Source organism: Struthio camelus, chromosome 8, assembly GCF_040807025.1.
Source record: "Struthio camelus isolate bStrCam1 chromosome 8, bStrCam1.hap1, whole genome shotgun sequence".
NCBI lineage: Eukaryota > Metazoa > Chordata > Aves > Struthioniformes > Struthionidae > Struthio > Struthio camelus.
In genome coordinates, this window is record NC_090949.1 from 21,141,671 (window position 1) to 21,168,188 (window position 26,518).

A 26,518-nucleotide genomic window follows, 5' to 3' on the forward strand; every position below is an offset into this window, starting at 1 on the left:
CCTTAATCTTTATACCTCATCTCCCCAAAAAGCAGGACTATAAGACTCCAATGTAACCGAAGGGAGAGTCTGGGCCACATTTCTTCATTATAGAAATGCATGAGAGAAGAGAACCCAGCTACTCCTGTCATAGCTGGGCTGGCTCTGCCCTGCCAACTGATGAAGAGTTGCAAGCAGGGCCTTGCCATCTTGTGGATTCCCTATAGGAAACATGCCACGAGGCTACAGAAACCTTGGAGAGTATGGGAGCGGTTGGATAATAGTGTCTCTTGGTGGATGTGTAATAGTTATGACTAATCTATTAATCTGTGAACTATAAAGATAGACTACAATTAGTGATCCCAGGCTAGTTTTTCATGATGTGCTTTTACTTCCGACACAGGATGAGAAAAGGCAATTCCTTATTAATTGTCCTAACTAAGGTGAAAGAGGCTGGATGTCTGTCTACTGGCAAGTCTTGGCCATCCTTACTTTCTCTGGGCATGATTCCCTGCCCCATTGTTTTCTTTGTGACTGAGATTTGGTCCATTTGCTGCAATGAGAGTTAAAATTCCCAGGAGAAATCCCATTTCTTATGGAATTAGAGTAATGAGCTTTTCCTAAAGTAGAGCCAGTAGGTGTCTAACTGCAGCTGGAACAGCTGCAGGACTCATAAGAGTCATGCCACTCCCTCAGCTCCTGCACGGGTCTCACACCTTATGCCTCCCGGGCAGGCGTGCTGAGGGAATGAGAATGCTTTTTCATTAGAGCAAACTTCAAAACTAAAGCAGGTTCTTGCGTATAGCAAGTCATTTCGAAAAAAGGACCTCGTTTTCCATATGTTCCTTTATGGAAATCATAATGAAAGAGTATTCCTCTTCTGCCTTCCGAACAAAGTCTCTTCATTTATCCATGGAGATTTTTAATTTTGTTCTCATATAGGAGAGTGTAAACTTGGAGAAATTCTACTACGGTTGATATTCTTATTTAATTCATGGCCATATAAGGTCTATCTTTTAGCCTCTGGTCTTCAGTTACAAAATATTTTAGACAGTGTCTCATGTCTGACTGTAATGCATTTTGTTTAGAAATAATTCGTGTTTACTCTTTTAGACAAGCTAACTTTAATCCTTGATTCAGGCTGGATGGTCAGTCTGTTTTCAGAGAAATCCCAGCTTTCTGTCTTCACTACACTGCAGTAGTACATTCAGCTGCTAAATTGTGCTCTTTGGATTTCTCTGCAGGGTCCTAGTGGTGAACGTGGAGATAGGGGAGAACCTGGTGATGAGGGCTACAAGGTAATTACCTCTTACTTTTCACTTCTTTTTATTGGAACCTGGTGTTCTATACATGTATGTAGAGTACAAGTGTACAAGAAGTATCGGGTGTTCTCTCAAAAGGGTGCACAGAGATGCACCTGCTGATATCCCACTGAGCTGATCAGTTATGATTTTTCTTTGAAATTTAAGCGTTATGGTTTTATAGATCTCATCCCAACAATTATTCATTATCCTACACAGTCTTAAGGAAATGGATGATAACCTCATCCTAATTACCTATGATGTTTATTTGCTGCAATATAAAAGACTCAGTCCTTGATACAAAGTTTCCTGTTTGAGTTACACAGACAGTACAGACCAGGCATGGCAATAAATCAATGAACTAAATATGATCTGTGCTCACAGTGGGGCAGAAATGTTTAAACCATATATAAGTCTCTCTTGCAGTAAGTTTTGAGTAGGGGATTGAAAGAAGAAAGGCTACCCAAGGTCTGGTCTCAGGGTACATGAGCATCCTTTTATAAAGTTTAAGTCATGGAAGCTGGGGCCACTCAGCCCCTCCCAAGACAGGCCTCAGAAGGAAATTTGCACCTTATTGAGCTTGACATATCTGAGTTATCTGTATTGTAATATGTTATATTTTCTGCTTCCCAGGGTCATACAGGTCTTCCAGGGCTTAGAGGACCTATTGGACAGCAAGGGCCTCCAGTAAGTGTTTGAGACAGTGAAGATTCTCTGTTTGCTGTTGAAAATTCGTTTTCATCTTCATTCAAAGGATTTTAAAATTTTATTTAATATTTGTTCTTTCCTAAGGGAGAACCAGGTGAAATGGGGAAACAAGGACCAAAAGGAGAAAGAGGTTCAGAAGTAAGTAGAAAAAATAAACAAAAGCTGCACTGAATTTTTATTTTTTTTTTTTACTACTCTAATTCTACCTTTACTGTCCTTAGAAAATAAGATAGCGTAATGTTTGAATCACAAGGCTGCTTTTAAGAATGAAGCATGATTTATGACTGATGTTCTGAAAGATAATATGTTGTTTACCTTTATATTCTAGTGTGACAGGAAGGCTAGGACTCTGTACTGCTTGTTCTCATAGTCCACGTTCTGTTAAGTCTTTAAGAACCTGAACTAGCACACTGGAGTTGAATCCCGCTTAAATCTGTATCATTGTCTACCACTATAATATGGTGCCCTAGACAGATTTGCTGCAGTACGTTTCTTAAGTTTTAAGAAATGTCTGGGCTTGCTGGGCACCTCTGTAGCAAAAATATCTAGGTTTCAAATCAGGTCAAATCTAGATTCCTCCTGTTTGATACATTTAGGATGAATTTTGGCTAGCTAGTTAACAGGAAGTTCTTTTTGCTGTATTTACAATTTCAAGTCAAAAAGAGCTTATAAGGCATATTCAGCAAGGACTAAGCAATACTTTCAAGTTACCTAGTCTGAGATGGAGACAGTGCAGTGTCCAGTGCTCTCCGGAGCTCCAGCAGTGTTTGTGATCGCTTCCAGGAGCGCGCAACCGTTACGTCTGGTGTCAGCCATCGACACACACGGATTATGCTGCATTCCCTCTCGAAGAGGCACAGTTTGACTCTGTGCAGAGATGCTTGTGTGGTGTCTCAGCATTTATATGGCATTATCCATGGGTGACATCTTGCCTTTTCCTTAAAAGAATCGGATCCCAGATTTAAATTCTGTTTGGAAGTGGTCAGGCTATTTTTTCCAAATATTAAGCTTATGGGAAATTTTTGATAAATTACCTGTATGGGCAATGTATGTCAGGGCACCATGGAAGTTGTTCTAGGTTTTACTGTTATATAAGGTTGAAGTTCAATGTTTGGATTTTCTTTTCATACCTCTGGGAAGGATAAAAATATAAACAGAAAATTAGGATAACTACATAATGATCTTAGATAGCAAATATGTATTTGATACGTAGGTGGTTTTGCCTCAGAGTGATATAAAGCATTAAGAAAGGCTCTTTTGGAAACATTTGACTGATATTCAGTTATACCCTTAACTAGAATTCCTTATGGCAAATTAGCTCTGCAAAATGCCAAGGATTATACTGCTCTGATCTGTAAATAATACCTCCTGGTACTGTGCTTCACTAAATATTCAGTGGACTTGGTAATATGGAATTTGCTGCAGAGTGGTAGAGGAATAATGACATAACAAGTTATAAAGAAAAGATCAAAGAGCAAATATTTTCCTTTAGAAAAAACAGTTCATCTTGATGGTGTGTTGAAAGTTGCCAAAAATATTTTATATTCTGCCACAGGATGACTTTTATTGACTTTTGAGATTTCAAAAGATTTAGGCTAAAAGATTGCTTGTAATATCAGTTGCCATTGCCACGTAAATGAGATATTAGTTTTTTTTCTGAGGAGTTCCACAAAACAACTCTGATACAATTTCATTTTTTTCTAGGTAAATATAAGAATCTATGGTAGATTAGGAATGGGGAGCAATAAAAAGGAAATAGCAAGTGGAGACATTGTCAGCATGTACACTCACCATGTGCTCAGATATATTACCTTTGACAAACTGCTCACAGCACAGGATAAAATCAGTCATTCCTCTGCCCTCCCCATGGAGAAGATTTCCTTTCTGTTGCAGATGCCCCTCAAATTAAAAATGTCATTTATCAATATGGATTCAACATTCAGCCTGGAGCAAACCATAACTGTCTAAAGCTTTATGAAAAAAAGTTAATAGTAGAAACACAGTGATACAGTCTGGACTCCTGCGATATGACTGGGGCTGCTTAACAAACTTTACAAAGCAAATCCCATTAACTGCAATGCTGAATTGTCTGGGTTTATTTTAGATGCCTTCTGAAATTTTAGTGAAAACGGTATAAAGTGCTTTGAATATGTAGGTTCCAGTTTTGATTTGTGAAGTTTTTGTATAACTATTAACAAAAAGGCATTAAGAAATGGAACAGAATTTTCCTGATTTTATTATATATATTAATTACAAAAGACTTACACTTACAAAGATTTTTGGCTTTTTCACTTTATTACATAATATGTCATTTTAACATATTGCAGCATAGTAATTCTCTAACTTTTGCTTTCGGAACGGTATTAAAAATAATTAATCCAGAAAATCTTGGAAGTACTTTTTTATTTTATCTATGGTAACAACTATTATTCTTGTCCTTGATATCTGAGTGGTTGTATCCTTGGGAGATAGAATATAATTCCTGTACACATTGTGGTTCATGAATGCTTTCTAAAGTTAGTGAAATGGAACGAATAAACCTAAAACATGAAAAATATAAGTGAAATTCTCTGAAGTGGTTTTGATCCATTCTGAGCTGTTCTGTGTTGGTAATTGGTCTGCTGCGTCACTAAGTCACGTGTGAGAATGTTAACTGCTATCAATATCACTTAGTTGTCCTGTCCTTAACTACAGATTTCTAGCTTAAAACAAGCAAAAAAGTCTAGTTTAAAGTAAATATTCTTTTGTGTATGTTATAGACAAAAAAGAATGTTCCCTTCTGTGATAGCCTTGTTTTCTAGTACCTTCTTCCACACACATTCAGTGCATCTACATTGCTTGCTTTTCATGATTTTCATTTTTAAAAGATATGGAAAGTGTGGTAAAAGTGTACTTCCTTACAAAGATGTGGCTGATAGAGAGGAAATTGTCAGATTTGCAGCAAATAAATTTTTATGCCAATTGCTGTTCAAACTGATCTGAAAACTACACATTATCCTTTGAGGAAAGGGAAAACGTATAGAAGTCTACCAGAAAATGTATGCCCTTCTAGAGAAAGTTTCTGCTGTCTCCTGAAATGGAAGTGATCTGATCCAAAGCCAGGCAATGTGAACGCTCATGCTAGAGGGGAACAATTCTCAACTCTTCTTAGGGATTTGAATTAATGACATTTGTCAATTCACAAATATTTATAACTTCTAGGGACCCACAGGGAAGAAAGGAGCAATGGGTGAGGCAGGGAAACCTGGAATTCCTGTGAGTAACAAAATCCTACAGTTTATCTTCTATTTATGAATCAAGAAAATAGTAATCGATAAAATCAAATTAAGCTATGCTGATGGTACCAGAAGGTCTTATTTATGCCGTGGACGTTTTTCATTGTTCCAGTAAAGTCAATATAGGTGTAATTTATGTTCACTGTAAAGTACATTCTTATTATCTAAGTATAAAGGAGCCCCTGTGAAAATAAGCATAATTTTTTAAACTGTGTTAAATTATATCAAACTATACTCAGTTACTCAGAACATGGAAAAGAAGTACAGCTGCTATATGTATAATCAGGTGCTCCCCGCTTGTCAAGTTACATAATTAGATCATCTGTCTGCGTGGCTCTTCGTGCGTGCAGAAGTTGTCACGTCACACTGGCCCGAGCCAAACTACTGTTTGCTCCCAGCTCCCGTCAGTTCTTTGAACAGCTGCAGCCTGCAGAAGCTGGGATCCATGTGTCCGTGACTGATAGGGCTGACAGACCCCCTGAGCTTCACTACTTTCTCTCACTTGCCCTGACCTTGCTCCTGCGTTCAGTAATTGTAGAGAAGCCAGCCTGCATCCCATTCTCCTTGAGGGGAAAGCAGGAGCGAGCAGGAAGCAGTATGTCTTCTGTAAACGTAACCAGAAAAGAAATGCATCAAGGCTATTTTAGTCCTCTAATAAGTAATACCACACAAGCACATATTATAAATAACTTTTACTAGCTCGCATCGAAACATTGCTGGTAACCAGAGAAATACAGCTGCTTCGCAGAGCTTGTACCTTCTGGACAGAGTGGAAGAACAGCCTTTTGAGGAGAAGAAAACCGTATGTCTTTTGTAAATGCTTGGCTCTCCCCGCTGGAGGACTGGAGAGAGAGTATCAGTTCTGCAGACTGAAGGAAAAGGCAGAAAGGCAGCACATAGAGGGAAGTGAGGAGGAGAAGACAGTAAAAGTGGAACTTAAGAAAATCTCAGAGCACATCCCAAGTGCAAGATTGTTCAGGAACAAGAAGTCAGAAATGAGACTAGGGTGACACATTTTATATTCTGTATGGCTGTTGCTAAATATACTATTTTGAATGAGATTTTCTATAGTTAGCATATTTTAAACTTCAGAGAAATGCATTGCAGAATTTGAAGCTCCTAAAGTTAGTATATGCCAGCCTAAAGGGAAATGGATTGTAAAGAAAAATTCACTGATCGTTTGGTGGAAGTGATCTGAGACCTTTCAGCGCAAGTATAACAATGGTTAGCACAAACTTGTCTAATCAGACATTTGTGCATGTTTTTGATATATGCAAATATAAACAGTATACATTTTCAATTGCACAATATAGAGTATCTAGTAAAATAAGGGCTGAGAAAGCATATGGTTGCTCTTTACAAAGAGATAATGAAACAGACTTTCTTCATCAGGTTTCCTTGCTTCCTTGCTTCAGTTTAAGAATTAGGACTCCAACCCAGCTACCAGGCCTGGCATGCAGAGGGGTCGGCCCCACGGTCAGGCCTGGCACGCAGGGTGTCAGCCTTGTGGTTTCAACCAGATTTCTTCAGAGCCAACAGCACAGCAAGTCTGAGGTTTAAGTAATAGCATTTTAAACTGAACATCCTAACTCAAAGCCCCCTCTGTGAGTATTCACCTGGGCCACTGGGTCTGTTATTATGTAGGGTTTAGGAAATACTGTGACTGGAATCTCATTCTGTGATGGTGGAGATGAAGAGAGTCAACAGTTTTGTATTTTGTTTAAATTTGTTTCAAGGGAAATCCAGGGTCAATAGGGCAAAAAGGAGCAATTGGGTACCCTGGACCAGAAGGCATTCCTGGGAACCCTGGAAAACCTGGGCTGCCAGGGAAGCCTGGCCGTAAGGTAAGTTGCCTTCCACATTGTCCCTCTTTATATCCTTATGCATTACACATTTTCTAAGGTTAGAATGTTTAAACAGAAGGGGCTGTTCTCAGTTCCTTCAGCATCTGGAAAATTAGACCAAGCCTTTGTTTTCTTTCTCTTTTGCTCCTGATATTCTGGCTAGGAGGCAAAGTTAATATAAAGGAAGAGTGCTATCAGGAGAACTGTTTTATTAGCATCTATCACTAGTAACAACTACAGCAGAACAAAAATGTTATCCTGCTGAGAAGACTTCGCAATTCTGTTCCCAAACATGAGCCGTAGACCCCAGTTGATCCTGTCACTTCTCTATAGGTCAGGTTCTGAGATCGTCCCACATGTTCCTTTTTGTCTTTGAATTTGTAGCCTGTATCCATGTACCTAGGCAATTACAAAGCTTCATCCAAAAACAGTGAATGAGAGTATGAGGTGTCTGGAGTAGTGCAGAGGAGCTGGGAGCGTTCCTGGTACCAGAGTTTTCATCTGTAATTTGCCGTGAGCAAAGGGTAGCTACCTACCTGCTTCATCATTTGGGGATGGTGAGATAGCTTTGCACTCATTCACTCCAGAGAGAAGGGAGAAAATTCCTTTAGTAATTTTCATTATCAGAAATCTGATGGCATGGATTTCATCTATATTATTTCTCAGTGGTTTTAGTTAGATGGACCAATAATTTTTATATGTCAAGTTAAATTTGATGGGAGGAATTAATCAAAGTGCTGAAGGAGGCACTGTTACATGTGTAGATTTGCATATCTGATTGAACGAAGACAAAATTAAAGGAGTTGCCCGTAGGGGGCAGGTGCGCCTTATTTGAGCCACTAAAGTTCAGATCATGTCTTACTGAACTTCATTCAGGTCTGTAAAGTCCTTTGAAGCTTGATTTAGGACTATCACTCTAAAGAACGTTTACATTTTAGCCTTGTCATTCAAAACGTCATCTTTCTTCTCTTTTAATAATTACTCCATTGCTCTATATTACTCTTTATTAGCAATAGGTAGTAGCATTGTAATTTGTAATGCAGAGACTTTTAAGTGATTTTCCCACAATGGAAAAAAAGAACAGAACATTGGCTACATAAGCTTATCAGTCCATCAGGCTGTAAGTGACAGTACCATATTCAAAAGCCCTGGAAATAACATTTAATATAAAAATCACATTTCATATAACTTTTGTTTCCATGAACACTTAAGGGACTAGCATATGAAAAGAAGAATATATATATACACACACACTATATACCATGTTTTATATGTATGTATGTATATATGTATTCCATTATTTCTACTAAATGACAACACAGAAACACTCTTTATGGATAGCAGCACGGTTCCATTTTTGTATTTTTAACAGGGCAGTTGGCTTAGCTCCATGCACTCAGTAACATGTTTTTTCAGTAAAAATGTTCACTCTTTGTTTATGTCTGATGTTATGATACATTTTCATAACAAACGTTCTGATCTTTCTTGATGTGGTCAAGTTACTTTTTATGAATCCCTTCAGAGCATACACAGTCATACTAATATTATTAGCATGTCTGGTATTTATAAATAGGCATGTTGAATTTTGAATGTTTCTGAAAGGAGGTACTGTCGTTTTGATTTTTTAATGTGGAGTACCTCCTTCTTGAGAAATGGATTCTTTGAATCTGAACAGTATTTTCAGCCCATCTGCAGTGAATTAATTTAGCATCTTGTTTTCAGCAGAGTGAGCTCCTTATTGTAAGCTCAGAATCTTCAGATTTATAACTAAAAGGAAAACAACACAGATTTGCAAAGATCACATGCCTCTCACCCAAGAAAGATCTCCGGGAGTCATTTTCTATACTTATCATAGATTAATGCTTTATTCCTGCATATTTCAAAATAGAGTTAGAAAAGAGTTAAACAGGGTTCAGTACTAAAGGATATTGATCTGAACATGCAAATTTTCAGGTGTGGGAGAAGTTTGAGGTCTCATGTAAACTATTTTGTATGATTCCCATTATCCTGATGGAAAGTAAAAGCAGTTACTGGTAAAAGCAGTTCAGGTATACGCTTCCAGGTATACCTGAATGCACAATTGCTGTCGACAGAAGACTGCTCACTATTTCTGCATCACTGGTACCAGTAGCTGGGCAGCTGCTCCTGTTTAGGAGGGTGCTGGTAGGGGAGATGCCCTGCATGAGCCCAAAGAGGCAGCGAGTTCTCTTGGATGTTTTCCCCTTTGCGGGTCAGGGCAAGTGATTTCACAGAGTTGATATCACTATAGTTAGAGTAGGACAGAGTAAGGTTTTAGAAGAACACTGAACTGAACATTTGTGGTGGGCTAAAGCATGGGCTAAGGCTTGGTTAGCCTTGGCTTTGCTGACAGTCAGTGACTTGTTAAGCTACAATAACTTGATTCCTTAAAAGCTGTCACTGCACCCCACAGTCATAGCACATGTAGCTATGTTACTAGCTGTAAGTGGTTTTTGCTTTTGGAATATTAGCAGAAATCTAGATGATACTGCTGATCATTGTGTTTATGTATATTTTGATGTACTATCAATATGCACCCATGTATGCGGAAAGCATCAAGCAGCATTGTCTGATTTTATGTTGTTTGCCTGTTTTACCATGCAATGAAAAAACATGTTATGCTGTTCTGACTGTAATCAATTATTTTGGATGTGTTAAGGGTAATAAAGGAAACCAAGGATTAACCGGTCTGGCAGGTTATCCTGGTGCTCGAGGTCCTAAGGGATTACCAGGCATGCCAGGGGCCATGGGAACACCAGGACTAAAGGTACATCAGTGGGATCTTGTTTAAGTACAGTATTACTGAACTGCTTAGACTTCATACTGCATGAAGTGATTGTGAGACCACCATGCTGTTGTTAATCACATGAGGACTGATATCAAAACGTATCTGATAGATAAGACTGCAGATTGTGCTGAGCTTGTTTCTATAAACTATAAATAGAAAGCAGATTTCCCATCTATCTGTCCAGGTGCTGCTTCCACCTCTAGCAGCTGTTCAAAACACTATGTATTTATTCATCAAAGTTTTAGGGCCAAATGTTTCCTATCTTTTCTTTTTAAAGTTCCATGACTGAGACAATAGGCCTGCTAGCAAATGGTCTGGATGATTTGAACATCTAAGCTATTAATTGGTGATGAAGTGCTGTACTTTTTCAAGTATAAGTCCCAAGTTTTGGGGCTAGCAACTATATTTGGGATGTTCTTTTATCATAGGACTGAAATTTTTCTTGTTTGGCCCTGTAAGAAAGAAATAAATCTGAGATTGCTCCATTTTCCAGGCAGTTCCAGGTACCAACATCAGCATATCCTCAGAGTCTATTGATAATATTAAGTAGATGCATTTCAGTAGTAAAAGAAGCAAAGAATGAGAACCTTACAAATAATTTTCAGCATTTGGAGTAGAACTCTTAATTTAAAACAATGATTTACAATGCTACATATGATTTTATTGGTAAAGTCTTTAAAGACTTTTTTAAAAAGTCTTTAAATTACTTGAAAACTGGGAGAAGAAAATACCATCTCTCTTTGTTATATTTCCATGAAAATACTTCAGTATAAACTGTATTCACTATTCGTAATGGTTTTTTTTGCCAGTGCTCCCAGTCTGGATTACACCCTTTTGTCTAGACAACGTACTGTAGGAGGTAGTTCCAGCTCAGAAAGCTTGCAATCTGAAAAAGACAGGGAACAGATAAACTAAGAGGAAAAGGTACCATATTGTGCAAAATAAGCATTTAGAGTGGACATACTGGGTCAGTCCAAAAGTCTGTCTTTGTTAGAGCTGAGCACAAACACCTCGGAAAGGGCATAAGAGCAAAGTGAGCATGATGGTGTATATTCCCAGCTGTAATTTCTTGCAGCTCTTTAACCTCCTGAGCTAGATATGGTTTCTATGTACTTAATAGTCTTGGTATGCATTTAATAGTCCTCAGTGGACTTCTCTTGCGTGAACTTGTCTAGTTTCCACTTGAATCCATGTAAACTTTTAGTGTTACCAATAAGCAGCCGCAAGGAGTTCCACAACTTTATTATACCTTGTTTGAAGGATTACTTTTCTTCATTTACTTTGAAGCTGCCTCTTCTGTTTCATTTTGTGCATTTTAGTACTTGCACTGGGAGAGATCATATTGGAAATGCGCATATATGCTTATTTTTTGGTCCAAGTCAAGGAATAGTCAGGTCACGTTTGTGTTTTAGTGAAAGACATAATTATCGAAAGCATTCCTGAAGGAGATAAAATGAGCAGAGCAGGTCTGTTTCTTGAAATAGTGAGATAGCATACTTCTTCCTATCTTTACTTCTATAACTGTCATATGATAATAAAGGGTATATTATCTTCATATCCACAGGGTGAGAAAGGGCTTCAGGGTCACCCAGGAAAACGAGGCAAAAGAGGCCCTCCAGGATCACAAGGTGACCAAGGGCCAGCAGGAGACACTGGACTGAAAGGACAGCCTGTATGTAATCACACCTATTGATGCAAAACTAGTCCAAGAGTTACCAACATAATAATGAGGATGCCTGCTCCTGTTACAGGGAGAACATGGAGATCAAGGTTTGATGGGATTTCAAGGATTCCCAGGTCCAAAAGTATGTGTTCATTTTTTCCTATTAGATTTGAAGCCATTTACAGAGTGGAATAATTAGGAAAGCACAGATTTAATTGGCTTTGACAATAATTTGTTCAAGAACTATCTGAACTACTGGAACATTGCAGGCAGAGTTTCATACTGCATGTCCAAAGACTAAAGTTCTGGGTCAGTGAGCTTGATATTTTCACTATTACTGCTCTTGAAAAGTCTTACTTCCATTGGTTACAAGAGATTAAAACCAAGTCAATAGTTAGTGTTCATGTTTGACTAAACTGTTTCCGTGCATTTTCAGGGTCCTGCAGGGGACATCGGCTTCATTGGAATTCTGGGCCCAAAAGGTCCAACAGGCCAAGTCGTAAGTCTTTTGCTCCATGAAAGAGGTTCTTAGGATGGTTTGCAGGTGGCATATTCCTTTTCATTTAGGGAATCCTATTTTTCCTATTCTCAGGGCCAGAAGCCTTTAGCTGAAAGCCTCTCTCTAACACTAGACCTTCACTAGGAGCCCTTGGCCAGTACCAGTACTGTGATGCCAGTACAGTAGATGTGGGTACAGCATGGACACAGATACACGAGCAGAGCTCAGCTTTCAGCCTTGAAGGAACAAAGCAAGCTCTGCTGATAAAGTGTGGCTCTTCCAGTATAATTTCATCCACACAAGTGTCTTTATTGCTGTTCTATATTTGTCCATCAGGTTAGAACCTTCTCTTTCCTCTGACTGACATTGCTGATTATATAACTCTGTCCTGCAGCAAAACAAAAAAGGGTCAGACTTTGCTTGCAATAAGAGAAAGTAGTGGCCAGGCGTTATTAATTAATAGGTAGGTTTGGGTTTGTTTTTTTTTTTTTTAATAAACACTTCCTTTTTATCTATGAATTTACTAGCATGCATCAGCTAATTTTTCATGAGCGCTGAAAACTTTTCTTGTTCTCCTTTACTACTCACCAAAAATAAGGCACTTTTAGCATTTTTTACTACTGGGGAATGTGCATTCAGCTTACAATGTCAAGTGAAAAAATAGAGGGAAAGGTTGCAGCACAGAAGGTCTTACTGCATGATGCGCTTCCCTCGCTGCTGCCATTGACGTCGCAGCACTTGTGATACATGCCATGAGATCGTGGCTCAATTAACCAGAGGCAGTGCAAGCAGCTTTAGTGGTCTGTTCTGATAGTTTTCTCTTCTGAAACGTCCCTGTACAAGATAAACACTGGAAATGAGCAGTTTGCTCTAAAGGAAATGAAACAATAAAGTAACAATCTGAGCAGTATTTATTGGCAGCCTTAAAGGAATACTTGTGCATAATAATATTGCTCAAGATATAATTGACTGTAGCTCAATAAATATGTGAACTTTGGCAAACAGAGTGCACTTTTTTAGCGCATCAACTCTCACATAGAAGAACGGGGGAGGGGGGCTTTCCAAGCGTAAATAATTACTAATTGTTAAAATAATTTTGTTGATTGTATATCAATGTGCACTCAATATTCAGAAAGAAGACTTTGCCATGATCTTTTGCATGTGTGCCAGGTGTATGAGCTGAGTAACTTTAAACCAGGGCATGTCCTGAGGATTTTCCATGTTTGAAAACATGGAGGGACTAATAAATTTGTTTGTTTACAGGGATACATTGGCCCTGTTGGTCAAGAAGGCATAACAGGCCCAACTGGCAGGCCTGTAAGTTTCCCTTTCCTTTTGTATCATTTGGTTATTTAACCCATACTTTTATTTTTATTCATCAGTTTTGCAACTAGTTTTGCATCCTTCTTATTTTTCCATTTGCAAACAGCAGCTAGCAGGATTATCTCCATATTATACCATGCTGGTGAGCTAACATATGCAACTCTGTCATTGGTAGTACCGACAAGATGAAAAAAGTGATTGCAATGACCTTCTCCCTAAATACTGTATACAGAGGGCCTATCTAGAGTAGCCAGTGGGCAAGTCAGGGTGTAAACTAGCACATGGTGACTACCACCTGGGTGTTCTGACTCAGCCTTAAGGCTTAGACATTTATTGAGACCACCTATGCTCGGTTTCAATGTACTTTATCTTTCATGTGTTGGTGCCATACCTTTAATTGGCCTAAACTTTCCTGAGTATCCCTTAAGACATGTGTATTGAGTGAGCCCATAGTCCCTCACTGAGGAGCTCCAGGTGCTGGTGAGGTCCATCTTATAACTTAAACATCTTCTTGTCCTTTCTGGCCCTCAGTGCTCCCTAGGTTCCCTTTAGTAGGGATGCTCAGCCCTAGTCCTTGTTTCCATCACTTGTCACACTTTCTGTGCTGGAGACAGAGGAGCGTTCTGCAAGGACACCCTCTGGCTCTGTCTGCAGTCCCTGAGCCCAGAGTACCTCTCCCAGCCATGTAAGAGATTTTTAGAAACTCTTTCTACCGTTGGAGTTCCTCTGCCTGATTGACAAGACTTGGAGTGAATAAGAATATCTAAAAAATCTAAATCACAATTATCAAAATAACATGGATATACAGTAAAAATAATAAATATGAATACTTACCTGTGTACAGGAGAAGTGAAAAAGAAAGGGGCAGGGAAAAGCTCCTTCTATAATTAGAGCATTCTTTCCAGTTATTAAAGAAAGACAACACGGTAAGTCTTGCTGCATTCTTTTCACTCCCACTTAAGAGGAAAACTAAGCTCTCGTTTCTTTACAGCTATGTTCCTGAATGAAGACTTTTAATAGATTTTACTCTGAAGCAAATAGTTTGCCGTTATCATTAAGAAAGCATTATAACTGAAGATTATTTCTCTGTGACATGAAAAGCTACCATCAAGATGCAGAATTCTTCCCACCCTAGGCTAATTGTAAAATTGTTAGCATCTTTGGAAACACAGTGCGAGTGCAAGGCTAGCCATAAATGTCACAGAGACAGAGTAATCTGGCTGTGAGAGATGGGGTTACTAACAGAGTAGTAAAAACGGATGTGTAACCAATAGATTTTCGGTGACAGAGAGCACCAAGTTTGGTTCTCAGCTCTTCAGATGGTGAAGCACTGATCTCCTATTACAGTGGATCAAATAGAAGAGAGTAGAGCTGTTTGACTGGAAAACACTAGCAATTAACATTACTGAGCAAAACCGTACCTACAATCTGAAGAAAACCAGCTTTCTAAATATAGTAATTACAAGACATTTTCAAGTAATTTATTTTTCTAATAATGCAGCAAAATTAGAGCCCCAGAGCTGTAAATACAGATGAACTAAGACTGGAGTATTCCTGTAAGCAGTATAATCCTTGCATGTATTAATTTCACTCCTAGAAGGCTAGAAAGCATGTTGGATTAACAGTTTCTCTTTCTTACAGGGACCCAGGGGTGAAAAGGGCTCAAAGGGTGAAATTGTAAGTTGCAGCAACTTCTGTGCTTTCATTTTTAGGTTGTGTAAAAAAGTATTTTTCATGTTACTCCGAATGTACTTTTGAGTCCTCTGAATGCAGTCTACCAGACAGTCCAGTTGTGCTCCTGGAAGGTACCAGCCAGGAAAGCTGGGACCATGAGTCAAAAGCCTGACCTTTTTCTGGGCAAGTCGACTCCTGTAGGTACCCTGGCGGCTATGTGCTGCCTGGGAATACAGCCCCTGGTCATATAGGAATCACATGCTTCAAATGTGTTCCGCTTCAGATCTAAACCAGCAAAATCCTTTGTCACATTTCTTATCAATATTTGAGCATGCCATGTCACTGCATAGCATACGTAAAGGGCCATGCTCACGAATCTGCATGATTCTGTCTAGGGAGGGAGATGCTTGGGAGAAGCCTAGGGCTGAGGAGGGGTGTCCATACAATGTACACCAGCTGTAGTAGCAGTAGGCAGTACTGACAGATTGCTGTCTTTCATTTTTCTGTAAGAATATTGCATTAATTTTGTTATATTAATAAATGAATTATTTTAAAAATGTGCAAGAGCTACTAAAGCCTCCCATTAACATTGACTGCGTGAACCGCCAGTGTCAATATATCGTATTTACTCCAAATAGGTATCAGCTGTCATTTTAGTCTTGTGACACTACTTTGTATGGCAGTTTTGTAAAAATCCGTTTTTCTAGTAACTGGCCAACATGATCTTGTGCCTGTTACTCTGCCTTTCATCTCACCCCACTTAAAAACATTTAGTTTCTCCTATCTTATTGTGTTTTGGCTTTAGAGTCTGCCTGCATACAAAGACTGCCAGTTCTGACCTAATTGCCTTATAAAAGATTTTAAAAATTAGAAATATTGAAAATTGCTGTAAGAATTAAGGCTCAGAACTAAGTTTGCTGTACATGTCTCAGGAAATGTTCTGCTTTCATTCTGATGCTCTCAGGGCAGTTCCTATTTCAGAGCAGGAGGAGTACCAGGCTTTTAATTCATACTGCCGTTAACCATCTTAGTTACCTGTTTCTCATGTCTGTTCTTCCAGTTCATAAGACCTACTATGTCGGCACAGAGCTAAAAATGCTCAGACGCTTTTAAAAAAAGATCTAGAATGGTGAACAAGAAGCAAGAGTTTCCACAACTGGTGCTGGCACTTAGCAACTCATTTCCTGAATTGTGGGTTCCTCTCCTAAGACTATCTTCAGAAGTATGTTTAATTTTAAATGATACACAGCAGCATTAGTCAAGGAAAGGGTTTATTTCCAACTATTTTCGGATATAGAGGAGAGAAAATGATTTTCATCCAACTTTGTATTCCAAGCTTTGAATTTATTCTATTAGAATTGATATTAGCATTCTTCCGAGAAGCTCCAAGATTTTAACTTTTCTGTAGCAGTTTTACTGCTACCGTTTAACTTACAGTTTTTAGACTGTCATGGGTACTTCTCCCTTTCCTCAGGTTTTTTTTTTTTTTGGGGGGGGGGGGGACGACAGGGGGGGCATGAGCTTTCTATTATACTGCATTTCTGTGGCTAAGGCAGTTCCCTTCCCTTCCTGTCATCTCTGCTGGCTTCTCTTGTCTTATCTTGCCTCTTTCTCTCTCAGACACAAGGAGATTTTCCAAACCAATGTGTTTTCCACCCAGTGTTTGCCCTAAAGGTTCCCAGATGAACATCTAGGGCTGCAAAAGTTAACCTCTACTCAAGCCTTTCCGTATTTTTCTCCGCTGAAGTGATCCAGAAGACAAGGGAAAGCAGTCTGTAGTGCGCAACACTGAAGTTCAGGTGACAGAAGACATTACCATGTGATTCCTCCCTTAGCCTATCTCTTTGCTAAGGCCAGGCCCAGCAGCTTCGGCAGAAGATCCCATAAGTTGAAGATACAAATTTTACTTCTACTCCTCAGCTGCTGACCAGCTCTATGTATGAAGAAGGAGTATGATCTTTTATCTTAGATTTGAAATTAATGGCAGATACTACACTGTTTGTGTTGCATACCAGACTATTATATTACTATACTTTAAAAAATGAACGTCTAATATTATACCTTAAGGCATAACATGAATATGTCATAATACTGTGCCTTAATATGCTTTACTCGTTCCTCAATATGGTGAAATAACATCAAAATGACAACAATGGTCAGGGAAAGCCTAACATTTTGAGGTGCCCTTTCTGAGGCCAGTTTTCATATAATGCCTGTCTGAGGGTGCCCCTGGGCAAGAGCCACTCTGTTCGGATAACTGGTTTGAACATAGCAGTCCTCATTGAACCCATTATAGGGTCTGATCTAAGTGGCACTTTAAAAGAAAGCATTAGATATTATTCCAATTACAGTTATACATATTCCACCAGGAATTTTAGGCTCTTGCCCTGATGTGACAATACTCTTGCCTTATTCCTACACACTTCCAACTCTGTGAGCCTGTCTCTGTGCTAGGGGAAGCCAGCAGGAATGTGATTTTGGCTTTGGCTCTCTTGATTTGTTTCAGACAGTTTGCTGAAAACCTGCTCAATCCCCCGTTTCTCCTTAGTCCAGCAGCTTCCATGCTGCATTGTATTCTTACTCTTCTTACATTCAGCCTGGGAAGAGCCAGCTAGCAGGCACAAGACTAGCGGCGGGGGGGCGGTTGTTAATAATATCCAAATTGGTCTGTGGTAAGATCATAAGACCCTGCTATTTTGTGATTCCAGCTTGCTTTCCTTTACTTAGTTGCCTTTGATCTAACTTCAGGTGGGATAACAGCAACCAGGCAAACTGGCAGGCATATGATACTCCTCACACAACAGCGGGAAGTTGTGTAGATGCTGGGCTAGGACAGTAGTGACAGTCTCATTAGTTTTAACACAGGATTCTTTCCCCCTTAGAAACTTCCACAGCATTCATTTTCTCAATACCTGTAATATTTTTACATCAAACAGGTTTCTACATGGTTATCTTAAGCAGATTGATCAAATGTGCTATTTGTATCTTCAGTAAAGTGTGAAATAATATGTTAAACAGGAATAATTTAGAAATCCATTCCTCTGTCCCCAGGAGACTAAATCAAGAAAAATTCTGCTGAAGTCAGTGATATTACATTGGCAGAAAGCTGATGGAAGTCAGAGGATAATGTAAAACGTGCCCTATGGTTTTTATACCACCTGAGCTCTCACAAGTCTCCTTCAGTGTAATTTGAATTATGAAATCTGGCCAACATGCTACAGTCTTAATGCTGAAAATTAGTATGCACATGTTTAAAGCTAAACATATGAGTAGTGCTATCCATGGAATTGCTCATGTATTTGAAGTTAAGAATATGTATAATTGCATGCGAAATCAGGGTCATACAGTATTAGAAAAGGCTGGAGTTTTGGCCTTTGAACTTCTGTACTAGCAATCAAATGAAGTGATTAAAAAATTAAAGAGCAAACTAAAACTAATTATTCTTTACTTTTGTTATTATGAACTGGAATTACACTTTTCTCACTTAATTTATCCTTTGATCATATTAGAATTTAAGTAGATTTGTAAAGGTAATCCTGTACATTCCACTGGAACATTCTGCAATTAATGCATGAAATGTGTAATTTAACGTTATTCTGCAGCTCTGTAACAGAAAGAAAGAACATTTCTAACACGTCTACAGGATTTTCAACATACCCTGTGCAGTTTTGTTATATTTTAAAGGCTTATAAAGGTAACTGATATACACCGTTGACGTTTTAATGCATTTAGGAAATGTAATATGCCCTAAGGAAGTTTACTGCAGATAACAAATATTATTCAGTATTTACCTTTTTCCACATGGCTTTTACTGGCGAGATGACAGTGAATCAAGAAAAAATCAAATTCCTCCATTGTAAAATAGCTTAAAATCATTGCAACAGTGTACTTTTGATCTTTAAAAAAAATCCAATTCTATATCAGAAACCACTATAAGCTTGAACTGTCCTACTCCCAAGACTTCTGGAGTCTTAAAATTGTGACATATGCCAAGACTATAGAATTACTAACTGAAGCGTTCAGTCATCTGAAAAAGCTACTGAAATTTCTAAATCTTAGCATCCAGAACAAAGACTTCTGTTCATCAGAGAGCAGTGGTTACTTAGGGACAAACCGTTGAAAACTTTGTGCCTTGCCCTGGCTTGGTAATTGCATAGTCAAGTCTTGTAAAAAGATAAACAAGTATGTTTTACACTGTCAAATCTGCTTCTCAAGTTTTTTATACACTTTCTCATTCATTTTGTACCAAACATATTTCACTAAGCATGATCATAGAGTCTGGCAACATATACCCATGGGGTTGAAGGTACCCTGCAGCAGTCTAACAATACTTAAGCTACTGATCTGATTAATTAATTAAATGTGGATGTTAACCTTCTCAGCTGTCACCTGATAGTATAGCTCTGTGAAACCCAGCTGATCTGCATCAGCTGAGGTTCTATTCCAAAACAGTCATGTGGATGTCATCTCTGCAAATTTATCTGTCATCAGTTTTGTACTAATTAATAACAATATTTTATGCTTGTTTAATAATAATATCATTTCAAAGAAAATTTCAAGCTTGGCAATGATCACGCTCAAAAGGGTAAAGGGATGCTAAGTACTTGCCACAAAACCCACAGCATTTCTGTGTTACTCTCTATGCTAAGATGACTTATTCTTTAATTCCTGTTTTCCAACATTAATCATTAATACTTTTATAAAGTATCAGTAAGTGTTTATTTACAAGATGGCTTAAAGTCCCTTGTATAGGTATAAGTGGGTAAAGCATAAATAAATAGGGTGAGACTGCATCAGCTGAAAAGTTGACAATATGTAAAATCTCTAGAGTTTATGTTGTTAGTATTTTTTTAGTTAAGTATTGGAAGACCAAATCTTTAAACATCTGGAAATAGCTTCAGTTGTGATTGTCCCCTATCCATATCCACAGAGCATGCATAGCATGGATCTCAGCCTCAAAGCTCATTCATAGTCCCTCAGCATAGCCTTGCTGCTATAAATCTGGTGGTAGGAACTAAATGATGACCCTCACTTTTCACATCCATCATAATTCAGCACCTGGGGCCCTCTGACATTGCCAGGGCAGGTGATGTGCAGGGTCACTTAACCTGTGCAGCTGTGGAGGTCATCATAACCCTTGTCTGATGTGTTCCCAGGTGGCTGCCATGAGCTCTGTCTTCTGAATATGTCCAGAGATTTAAAAAAAAAAAAAAAAAAGTGGCTGGTATACTCTTAAGAATTGATAAATGTGGAGCCTCAGTGACTTAAATCTCTTCTATTGGCTTTGTCATCCTTTTTATTTAAATATATGCAAATCAACGTAAGGTCCTGAACCATTTTCAGCTGCCCGTGCTATGATCGCGGCTTGAAGCATAGCCCAGGATCAGTACTTGTAGCATGCAGTGATGCTTACACAGATCTTGTTGTGAAATCTCATAGAAAGAATACTTCTTGTTACTATGCTAAGTGATTTTCAACTTGATATTTCTTTTGACTAGATCAGTTTAAAAGCATTTACTAGCATGACTGTTACTTCTCTGCTGGCAAAGACTTAGTGCTAGGGTAACTGTACAGGTATAAGAGTGCTATTGCTGGAACAGTTTATTGTGCTCAAAAATTGGTACAAGCACTTGGCTAAAGAGCATTTGGCTTAAACTCCGTTACGCTAAAAGGTTTTGCTAATATGTAATGCAGGTCTGGCCTATGCCTTTTATTCCTCTTTCTCCTCTTTTGCTGGTATTAAGCTGCTGCTGGCTATTCTTTTCCTTTTCAATATTCTTGCTATTGTTTATGTTACAGCAGCTCCTAGAGGCTTTGAATATATAGAGACTAAGGAACATAATGTAAAAAAGATGCAAGTATCACTGACTATTAATAAATATTAATAATACTTTTTTTCTTAATGTGAGTAGTTACTTAAAGGAAGAATAATGCAGAGGGGGAGATGGTCTTTGTGAGGGTCCATGTCTGACCCCCAAGACATGAAATCTCTCTGTTTCCTTTTCTACTTCAGATTTAAGACTGTGTGTGTTGTAGGTGCTATAAGCTAGGGAAGAGCTTCTCCTCCTCCCTCTCCTCCCCACCGCATCATCCTACACCCTAAAATGATGTCCCTTAAGGTCAGGAACAAGGGCATAATTTAGATAATATGTGATAAACTTGCAATATCACTCACTCAACAATGAACATCATGTGTTCTGGCTGAAAGGTGACACTGTACTAAGAGGTAATAAACACTTAGCAGATATTCATGGGGTCAGGGAGATGAGTTGTTTTTTTATAACAACCTATAAATTCTGTGACCTTTCATACCACATAGTAATTCCTATCTGCAACACATATATAATGCTGGCACACTGTGTATTAATACTTTGTATATGGCTTCTGATGTACCCTTAACATCAAAAATAGTTGGATAAATGAGTTTTGGTATGCAGCCCACCCAACGCTTCTCATAGGAACATTCTCACGTTAACAGAAGGTGGCACTTTAAAGAATAGCAACTAACGATCTGCAGCTTTACCAACACCTGTGTCACAAACATCTTCACTTCATTGTTCACAGTGGCATTTTGTGATTTTTAAAAACAAACAAAGGAGGAGAGACATTCGTCTGTAACTGTTGTATTTTGTCTGTGTTTCTTCCAGGGCCCTCAGGGACCTCAGGGCCAGCCAGGGCTACCTGTAAGTGTATAAAAACTGTGCCTGTAGTGTTCTATTGCGAATGTATCATTTGAAAGGATGATGCACCTAATATCTGGTATCTCTGATTTTCTAGGGACTGCCTGGACCACCAGGACCAAGAGTAAGTTCTCTAACTGCGCTAACTACAATGCAGCCCTCTTTGTTGAACGTGATCCTCTTCAAATGCATTGCCTGTTCCGTCACCACAGGTGAAATGCAAATACATTTTCCTATGACTTCCGTCACTACAGTAATATAGTTTTTGAATCTTTCGTCTTACACCAACGATTCTGTTCTGTGATGCTTTTGAGCCCTTAACAGACAAAGCTCATGAACCTTTGACATGGGTTAGCGCCATCACACTGTAAAAGGTTTTTCTGTTGGAGCAATTCTGCTTCAGAACAATCTGAAAGAAAGCACTAGAAGATTCTGCAGTATTTCTGGCCCAGATGGTCTCCCTCTATATATCTAACTTGACTGTTCCCTTCTAAGAGATTGTGCCAGTTAGTAGGATGGGCCCAATATTTGACATATCCTAAAGCTGTGATGATATTTGTACTATGAGAACAAACCCTAAGACCTAGTTGTTCATATGGGTGAATTAATTCTTTAACAAATGAACTTAAAGCTGTTGTATGGCATACGCATCTGACAAACAGGGCAGAGAATGAAGATAAGTGAGAAACTGGTTTCCTCCTGAGGGCTAGTTATAGACAAATCTTGGTGTGTGTTTGTGCAGCACGAAGGCTGCCCTGCTCTGCAGCAGCTGCTGGCAGCTCGCGCAGACCAGCTGCCGGCTGCAGGTAGTTGGAGCTCACTTACCCTCTGGTCAAACTCTCACACACTTTTCCTTTTCCACTGGGCAAGTGGGCTGCGGCTTTGCTGTCTGGGCGCTAGATGAAGACTTCTCTGCAGGAGCGGAGCTTTTAGCTGGCAAAAGTCCTGTGACCTTCCAACCACAAAAGTCAGACAACAGCACATGGCCCAAGCTGTATTTGTACAGCTACATCGCCATGTTCTTCATTGTGCCTCCTCTGGAAAGGAATAATATGTCTTCCCACTGACCTGGATCAGTTTTCTCAACTACAGAAATTAAATGGACGGGAGGAATAAGCTGGGGCGCTAGTCTGTTACTATCATTATAATATCTTTTTTTCTGATTCCTGGAGTATGATCATTAAATGTTCTGTGTGGAGGGGGAGATGTTAATAAAAAGGTAATATGCTATTTCCGTATGTGTGCTTGCGTTCTTTGGAAATGGAAGTGAGGATCCCATTTTAAAGGTAAGTGTTTACACAGATTTTTTTTCCCCTAAAATAACAAGATGATAAACATATCATCTGTATGTTTCTACAACAGTGGTCAGTGTGACACATGTATTTTAGAATATTTCTGCTTATCTTTTTATATTCTGAAACATCTTTTCATCCTTTCTTTTTTTTTTTTCCAGAAACAAGTGGACATCAATGCTGCTGTTCAAGCCTTGATTCAGGCAAATGCTGCACTGCAGATGGAGGTAATGTATTTCACTGTATTTACGCTGGCACACAGAGTATGCATTATAAAATGTTTTTTAAAGACCAGGGCTTCTTTACAAAGACTTTATTTAAAATTAATCACAGATTGCAGGTGATCACTGTAGAATATAATTAAACATAATAAGATATATAGGATGCAACTTAAATGAAGTTAAAAAACAGCAGCATTTCTGCCGTTTTATCATGCTTAGCAGTGGTGGAAGTTTGTTTATTGGCTATCACAGATAGTGGACTGTATCTGTTCAGCTGCAGATAATGATACTGCTATTTAGGCCCTGATCCAAGAAATACTGACACATGTGCTTAACTTTATGTAAGTGTGTGATCCTACAGATTGCAAGAAAATTACTTACATGTGTGAAGTCAAATATATTGACACCATATTGGGAAATATAGGTTTCACTCTTCAGAATCTGAGACTGCTAAGTATACTTTAAAAATGCACTAATTTTTTTCATTTTTTCTTTTTTTCTGTATCCACATTTCTATGTCAACATATCCTAATGATGTATTTGCATGATCTTAACCTGACTGTAACTTCATTGCACTGATAATTTTAATAAAATATACTAATTTGTTCACTGGGATACATTCTTCTTACCCTGTTTTATATGGCTGATTGCATGTATCGTAAATACTTAATGCTTCTGTCTGGATCTTCAATGGCCATTTGATTTTTACTGCATACGCTGCTGTTGTGATATTTCTTTGTGGTAACACATTTGCTAATGGCCCTGGCAGAGATACCAGAATACTGAAGTAACTTTACTAGATCACAGTACAGAGATATTCAAAACGCTGCACTACCTTAGCAATTTACTGCACAGCATCAAGAACCCCCTCGGCACGCGGGACAACCCGGCACGCATCTGCAGGGACTTGCTAAACTGTGAACGTAAAGTGTCAGATGGTAAGTGTCCACTTTCATAAAAGCTTGAATATAGCTAGGCTTTAAAGCATCTTGTTACAAAATGTTACTTTCTACTTCAAAATTCTAACAGGGAGGTTTTTCTCTTAGACTGTGTTGCAGTGTGTGCAGCCGTCTTTATTTTATCTTTATTTAAGATGCAAACTCTGGATTTTAAAGGCGAAATTACGTAGCCAGCTAATATTCATACCCCGGTTTGAATTTGATTTGACTACATATTCTTGTCTTAAGTAGCTTCTGCTCTCTGTGATTGGTGAAAAAGTAACTTTGATTGTTCAGGGCTAGCAAGCAACCTACTAACAACCTTCCATGTTAATTCCTTGTAGAGCCTTTAGGACAATCTCGAACTTGTGTAAAAGCTTGGGTAGGTTAGCTCAAGTTTGTTGGTACACAGTGGTGAAAATAAGCCTGAGATACATTACACAGCAGTTTGTGGAGTCTGCCTTTTCCATTTGACATTGAGATGCTGTTCAGCTTACGTGTTCCTCATATCAGAAGATCTCATCCAAAAATATGTGGCCTGGATGACTAAATGTGCCATATTCTCAAAACTTAAAAACCTTATCATTTTAAAGCTTTTCTGTACACATTTGACTTGAAAATATCAAAAGAGCCCAAGGCAAGTGGAAGTTGGGCATCTAACTGCTTTAAGCAGCTTTAAGAACCCTTGCGTTGTTTTAACCTTCGTTGGTGTTTCTTCTGCACAGGTAGCTTTGTTACCAGTGTTTGTTAACGGTGGCTCATAGGTTTATTACTCAAAAATAAACGTTTGAAGTAATTGGTACTTTGGTGGTTTAAATATTTTAAGCAACATTTAACTAATATTTGCTCTAATTGAGTCATCTGTTCTTCAGATCCCATTCACGACTGACTGCCTTTCTGTCTACAGAAGAGTCTTTCCATCCCAAACTGGTTAAAATGCGTACATTTTTCAGTTAACTGGTGTGGATATAGTATGCTTAGGAGCTGAATTATGTGTTAGTGTAGTTAGTGTCTTTGCACATGCAAGTACTTTGGACTTTGCAGCTTGACAAAATTAAGCTTTTTGACTTTACTGTTTTATATATTCTGGAGGTGCTTGTACATTTGAGTAATTTTATACAAGTGATTATTCCTCTTGAGCTACATTTACACATGAAGTTACTCACATATATGCAAATGTGAGCTGAACTTTTATTGATTTAGACGTCTGTTTCCAAGATCTGATTCAAAGCCTGAGATCTGTAATTAGTACAATTTTCAGGCAGCAATAATTTGGTCCTACTGCCAGTGAGGCCACTTTTGACTGCAAAGAAGATATATTGTGCCCGTTATTTCACAGGACAGGAGTAGGGTATATCATGCCTCTGGACACTGTTTTAGAATATCCTGTGCAATATACAGATATAACAAAACTGTTCATAATGTAAAGATACGTAACACAGTATGTTGTAGTTTCAAGCTTGACATTTTTTCAAATACAGTAAACAAATTGTCCAAAAAATTTGAAACAGAATTCAATTTTGTGATAAGTTTCCCAAGTATTTATAGCCATTCTGCCATGACTTTTGTGTGGATCAGATTCTAGATTTCTCATGAGAAAAGTGTATATAATACACTGTCACTGTCAGGTACACTGATAGCTGTTGGTATCTAAGGAGATCCTGAATCAATATTTCAAATGATTGTTAAAATGTTTCATGTAAATACTGTGACATAATCCCCCTCTGAGTGTTTAATAATACAATAAATATATGTAAATATCCTTATTATCAATTGTTAATAGTAACAAGCTAATGGGAAAATAGGAAATGAAGTTAGACGTTACAAGGAAATAAATGGCTGTTCCTTGGCATGCGTCAGGACTAATCAGTTATTCTAGACTATAACAAAGATGAATCTAACCCTCATTAAAACTGGTACTCCTGAATGGATCTCAGTCCTTTAGGGACAGAGGTCACTGACCCTGTCTCCACTTCACAGAGGATTACACACATCCATATAGACTGCAGAGCAGAGGCTCACCTACATTTAACCATGAATTAAAGGGAGCTAAATTCTGCTATAATTTAGATATGCCTTATTTGTCCTATTTCTTCTTGTGGACCAAATTCACTGTTTCACAAGGGCAAATACTCCTTATTCACATCATAAGAATGTGGGAAGTAGAAGTATCTTACAGACAGGAGAAAGAAGAGAAGGAAAGGATCTTCAAGATACTGTGAGAGCCGCAGGATTTAGAATCAAATTTTACATTCAGGAATATATGCTCTGTACAAAGCCAAACCAAAATAAGTTTCAATATAGAGACAGCAGAA

General features: G+C 38.5%; 1 protein-coding gene across 1 annotated transcript in view; it reads left to right on the plus strand.

Moving 5' to 3' along the window:
* Positions 1-26,518, plus strand: part of COL24A1 (collagen type XXIV alpha 1 chain) — a 154,482-nt gene that overhangs the window by 123,088 nt on the left and 4,876 nt on the right. The window contains exons 43-57 of the mRNA XM_068952617.1: positions 1,224-1,277; positions 1,914-1,967; positions 2,073-2,126; positions 5,190-5,243; positions 7,000-7,107; positions 9,785-9,892; positions 11,478-11,585; positions 11,665-11,718; positions 12,013-12,075; positions 13,339-13,392; positions 15,040-15,075; positions 21,720-21,755; positions 21,850-21,876; positions 23,206-23,271; positions 24,035-24,203. Of these exons, the coding sequence (XP_068808718.1) occupies positions 1,224-1,277; positions 1,914-1,967; positions 2,073-2,126; positions 5,190-5,243; positions 7,000-7,107; positions 9,785-9,892; positions 11,478-11,585; positions 11,665-11,718; positions 12,013-12,075; positions 13,339-13,392; positions 15,040-15,075; positions 21,720-21,755; positions 21,850-21,876; positions 23,206-23,271; positions 24,035-24,203 (1,045 nt within the window). The remainder of the gene's footprint in view (positions 1-1,223; positions 1,278-1,913; positions 1,968-2,072; positions 2,127-5,189; positions 5,244-6,999; positions 7,108-9,784; positions 9,893-11,477; positions 11,586-11,664; positions 11,719-12,012; positions 12,076-13,338; positions 13,393-15,039; positions 15,076-21,719; positions 21,756-21,849; positions 21,877-23,205; positions 23,272-24,034; positions 24,204-26,518) is intronic.